Source organism: Bison bison, unplaced genomic scaffold, assembly GCF_000754665.1.
Source record: "Bison bison bison isolate TAMUID 2011002044 unplaced genomic scaffold, Bison_UMD1.0 scf7180017864516, whole genome shotgun sequence".
NCBI lineage: Eukaryota > Metazoa > Chordata > Mammalia > Artiodactyla > Bovidae > Bison > Bison bison.
This window is the reverse complement of record NW_011495069.1, coordinates 2,916,669-2,922,278: the sequence shown is the minus strand read 5'-3', so window position 1 is coordinate 2,922,278 and position 5,610 is coordinate 2,916,669. Positions and strand designations below refer to the sequence as shown.

General features: G+C 51.2%; 1 protein-coding gene across 5 annotated transcripts in view; it reads left to right on the top strand.

Annotated features, from left to right (window-relative positions):
- PLA2G2D (phospholipase A2, group IID) overlaps positions 1–2,959 on the top strand; it is a 9,452-nt gene extending 6,493 nt beyond the window's left edge. The window contains exons 4-5 of one of the 5 annotated variants that reach the window (XM_010829954.1): positions 420–526; positions 2,264–2,959. In XM_010829954.1, the coding sequence (XP_010828256.1) occupies positions 420–526; positions 2,264–2,415 (259 nt within the window). In that variant the 3' untranslated portion in view covers positions 2,416–2,959. Of the gene's footprint in view, positions 1–419; positions 527–1,112; positions 1,149–2,263 lie in introns of those variants that run through there. The other 4 variants (XM_010829953.1, XM_010829956.1, XM_010829955.1 and 1 more) reach the window with 4 other exon arrangements.
- The last annotated feature ends 2,651 nt before the right edge of the window (positions 2,960–5,610 follow it).

The following is a 5,610-nucleotide window of genomic DNA, read 5'->3' as shown; positions in this document are numbered from 1 at the left end:
GGATTAAGAGAGAATTCCTAGGTAGAGCAGGTGCCTGGTACACAGGAGGGAATCTTCCTCATAGTTCAGATGGTAAACAATCTTCCTGCAATGCTGGAGACCTGGGTTAGATTCCTGGGTCAGGAAGATCCCCTGGAGAAGGAAATGGCAACCCCCCCCAGTATTCTTGCCTGGAGAATCACATGGACAGAGGATCCTGGCGGGCTACGGTCCATGGGTTCGCAAGAGTCAGACACGCCTTAGAGACTAAACCACCACCTGGTACACAGGAAGCACTCGAGAAGTTTTAGCTAGAAAGAAGATTAGACCCTGGCAGGTCTTGACTTCCGAGGCAGATACGCAGTTTCTGCTCTGAGGCAGGGGCAACCTGAGACTCAAGTCAGCCAAGGACTCACCCACCTCCTGTCCTCTCCTGCCAGGTGCTGCCATGAACATGACTGCTGCTACCGTCACCTGAAATCTGACAACTGTGACATCAGCTTCGACCACTATGACTACACCTTTTTCCAGGGGAATGTCCAGTGTTGTGAGTGCCTGGACCTCAGGGTTGGAGTAGGAGGCTGAGCAAAGGAGTTACTGCACACATTGCTTTCGTATGCTGTGTGACAAAGCACAAGCTGCTCAGCCTCTCTGTTTTTCTCATATATCCAGTTCAATATCTGGGCTGTGAAGGAGAGGCAGCAATAGGGGTAGAAGTTTGGAGAGGTCCCACAGGGACTTTGACCCCTTTAGGATCTGGAAGGCTGCCAGACCTCAGCTTAGATCCCAGACCCACCACTGACCAGCTGTGTGACCTTGAACACTTTGCTTAACTTCTCTGAACCTCAGGATCCTCCTCTGGAAATTCAGGATGATAACCGCATTCTACTCCATAAAGTTAATTCAAAAACTAAAATAGGAGGAGACATAAGGTGCCCTGCAGAGGCATGCTTAATGAATTCTCCGGCTACTGAGGTTAGTGTTCATTTTTTCATCATCATGGGTTCAAGAGCAACCCAGATAGGAGGCAGCACCACCCCGGTGATCACTTTCTTGTTGTTCTTGGTCACTACATCACATCTTACTCTTCGCAACCCCATGACGTGTGACCCACCCATCTGCTCTGTCCACAGGATTTCCCAGGCAAAAATACTGGAGTGTGTTGCCATTTCCTTGCTCGGGGATCTTCCTGACCCAGGACTTGAGCCCATGTCTCCTGCTTGGCAGGCAAATTCTGAGCCACCTGGGAAGCCCTGATCTCCATTTTACTGACAAGAAAACTGAAACTAGAGTGCACTGTTTGCTCAGGGTCACACAGCTACAAATGAGAAAGCCTGGGCTGTAACCCAGGTCATCAAGCCCAGGGTCCACGCACGGAGAAAGGCAGGAAGTCCCGGGGCTAGAAGCTGAATGAGCTCACCAGCTGTCCCTGTCAACTGAGAACTTAGTGGCAACAACTGAAATGGCCAACATTTATAGACCACTTACTATGTGCTAAAGGCTTTGCCTTCTTATTTTAATCTGAATATATATATATATATATATGTATACATAATCTTTTCCCTTATAGATTATTACAAAATACTGAGCAGAGTTCCCCATGATATACAGTAGGTCCGGCTCTCTTATCCCCATTTGACAGATGGTGAATCTGAAGCACCATGGTCTGTCTTTCCTCAGAGTCTTTGCACATGCTGTTCCTTCTGCCAGGAACAGTCCCTCTCCTCCACCCTGGCTTTCCAGAGTAGGAGCAACAGCTCACTCTTCTGATCTCAGCTCAAATGGCTTTTGACAGTCAGTCCTATCAGTTACCAGCTCAGAGGCCCTGTCTTGTTCCTTACTTCTGGGTAAGCACAGTTGCACTCACTTCTGTGACGGGCAAGGAGGCCCGGCACGCTGGCATCCGTGGGGTCACAAAGAGTCAGACAGGACTGAGCCACTGAACAACAACGACCACACGCTTCTCTGACATTTGCCCACCCCCGCCCCGCCCCAGGGGAGTGTGAACTCAGGTGTCCATTCTGTTCTCCTCTCCCTCCTAAGACTCCCGAAGGACAGGTGCTCAGTTGCTTACTGAACGGATGAATGAACGAAGGACCAATGGCACAAAGGGAGGTCACACCCCATGCCCAAGGTCACAGAGCCAGAGTCCAAGGACCCGGGAAGGGCACCAAAGGGTGGATGAGGGCTGAGCTGCCTTCAGCAGCTCCCCTCCAGGGGCGACGACCCACCCTACCACGGGAAGGGGCAGACCGCTTAAGTGCCCTCCTCCACCCCCTCACAGCCACCAAGGGGAGCTGGTGTGAGCAGCAGCTGTGCGCCTGTGACAAGACGTTGGCCTTCTGCCTGCAGCGGAACCTGAACACCTACAAGAATCACCTGCGTCATCTGTCCAGATGCGAGGGCGAGACTCTAGCCTGTCCCCCTTCATCTTGAGCTCTGGGGAAGGCCCCCCAGGACCACTGGCCACAGCCCCGACTCCCGCCTGGAGCCTTTAAAGCACTCCTGGAAGAGGAAGGGGCTTGGCCTCACCCCTAGCTACCACTTGCCTCTTGGACCTTCTGAATCTCCCAGGCTGTCTGTTCCGAGGGTGGATTGAGATCTTAGGAAAAACCAAGGCCAGGGAGCCGACAGGGGGTGTGTGTGTTTGGGCCAAAGCAGTGGGCAATGGGGGTAGGGTCTGTGGCCAGGGTGGGGCAGGTTCTCCCTTCATGACCACTCACCAGGCCCCTCGGGGCTCTCCCCACCCCTAAAACACCATCCAAGCAGCTGCCAGAGTGGCCTCTGTAAAGGGCGATATGGATCTTTCTGTCCATGGGACTCTGCTTCTTCAAACCCCAAGGCCCTGAGTCCTGCCTCCCCCTCCATCCCACCCCTCCAGTCATCACAGGACACATGTGTACCTATGGCTGATTCATGCTGACGTGTGGCAGAAACCAACACAATATTACAAAACAGTTATCCTCCAATTAAAAATAAATACATGAAAAGAAAAAAAAAGAAAACCCACAACCCCAAGGCTCTGCACATCCAGGACAGGGCGGGGGGCAGCAGGCAGAGTGTCTGGGACCCGTTACTACCTGGCAGTGTGTCCCTGTCCCTTGGAGCCTTGGGGACCCTTGCAGACTTGGCTAATGCTTGTCTTGGACTCATTGCAGCTCTGGTGGCCAAAGCAGTACCCCGAGCCCAGAGGGGTTCAGTAAATACTTTTCGAGGCAAGGACTAGACCAAGCTCCCTGGGCTGCAGGTCTGCAGGCCATGGGACTTCCGGGCACTCTTTCCTCTCTGACTGCCAGGCATTTGCTCAACCTGGACTTCTGCAGCGACGCTCCACTGGCCTGCTGTCCCCCAGGTAGCTAAGCCCACCTGAGGCTCCTCGGGGTCCAAGGGCTATTTCCTACAGTCTTGCCCGGTGAATTCCTCTCCAGTTCCAAGGGCTCAGTCCCACCCGCAAGCTCCCGCAGCACTTTATGTGTCTTCACCTTGCCGAGCTCCCGCTTGAGTGGTGTGTGATTGTCTGGGCCGCTCTGAGCAGACTGGAGCTCCGGGAGGGTGGAGTCCACGTCACTCTCATCTCTGCTTCCTCTGCTCCCCCAGGTGATAGGTGTGCAGTCAATGCTTTGGAATCAAAGAGCCCCCAGAGAAGAGATGGAGATGGGGGCAGGTGGTGTTCAGGCCCCACCCAGATCCCCTCTTGGCCCAGGTCCCCAACCCAGGGGTCAGCTGCCAAGTGCGCACTTCGGCCTCCTTCTCTTGAGGATTGCCCCCAGGCTGCTGGGTACCACCCTACCCATCACCCACCTCTCCTCGCCCACCTCTAACCAGTGAATTGGGAGAATGACACTGTGGAGGGCATAACCGCCCTCTCCCCGCCTGATGCAAGGCCATCTGGGTCGTACACGGCGTGCCCCAGGGCTCTTCCTGGGCTCAGCCTAGATGTCTGGATCTGTGCCCTGGCCTGCCCTGTTTTCCTCTTTCTCCTACAGGTTTCTCCTTAAGGCACTTCCTCAATAAATCATTCCCTTGCCCAAGAATTCTCATCCCAGGCTTGGCAGTTAGGGAATCTGCCTTCATTGGATGAATGGATAGATGGTGAATATATTCTTACAAGAAGTCCCACCTGTCATTCATAAAGGATTAGCTACATGGCCGGGGCACCTGGACCACCCACACCATCTGGGCTGTGACACACTTCTGTGAAAGAGCTGACCGAGTGGTTTTCCATCTGCGTGAAGCTCAGAGGCTCATGCCGGAGAGCACAGTAGAGGCTTAGAACTATGGGTGCCAGGTTCAGATTCCAAGGTCTTTATTGGCAGTCCAGTGGCTAGAACTCTGCACCTTCTCTGCCAAGGGCCCAGGTTCGATCCCTGTTTGGGGAACTAAGATCCCAAAACCTGAGCAGTTCAGTCCAATCACCCAGTAGTTTCCAACTCTTTACGACCCCATGGTGGGGCTCGCCAGCCTCCCTGTCCATCACCAACTCCAAGAGCTTACTCAAACTCATGTCCATTGATGAGTCAGTGATGCCATCCAACCATCTCATCCTCTTTTATCCCCTTCTCTTCCCACCTTCAATCTTTCCCAGCATCAGGGTCTTTTCCAATGTGTCAGTTCTTCACATCAGGTGGTCAAAGTATTGGAGTTTCAGCTTCAGCATCAGTCCTTCCAATGAATATTCAGGACTGATTTTCTTTAGGATAGACTGGTTGGATTTCCTTGCAGTCCAAGGCACTCTCAAGAGTCTTCTCTAACATCACAGTTCAAAAGCATCAGTTCTTTGGCGCTCAGCTTTGTGTATAGTTCAACTCTCACATCCGTACATGACCACTGGAAAAACCATAACTTTGACTAGCTAGTCACTAGACATAGCTCTGCCAACCATACTTTGTTGGCAAAGTAACATCTCTGCTTTTTAATATACTGTCTTGGTTGGTCATAACTTTTCTTCCAAGGAGTAAGTGTCTTTTAATTTCATGGCTGCAGTCACCATCTGCAGTGATTTTGGCCCCAAAAAATAGTCTGTCATGGTTTCCGTTGTTTCCCTATATTTGCCATGAAGTGCTGGGACCTGATGGCGTGATCTTAGTTTTCTGAATGTTGAGCTTTAAGCCAACTTTTTCACTCACCTCTTTCACTTTCATCATGAGGTTCTTAAGTTCTTCGCTTTCTGCCATAAGGGTGGTGTCATCTGCATATCTAATGTTATTAATATTTCTCCCGGCAATCTTGATTCCAGCTTGTGCTTCATCCAGCCCAGTGTTTCACATGATGTACTCTGCATAGAAGTTAAAATAGCAGGGTGACAATATACAGCCTTGATGTACTCCTTTTTCTATTTGGAACCAGTCTGTTGTTCCATGTCCAGTTCTAACTGTTGCTTCCTCACCTACACACAGGTTTCTCAAGAGACATGTCAGATGGTCTGGTATTCCCATCTCTTTAAGAATTTTCCACAGTTTCTTGTGATCCACACAGTCAAAGGCTTTGGCATAGTCAATGAAGCAGAAATAGATGTTTTTCTGGAACTCTCTTGCTTTTTCGATGATCCATCGATGTTTGCAATTTGATCGCTTGTTCCTCTGCCTTTTCAAAAACCAGCTTGAACATCTGGAACATCATCGTCCACGTATT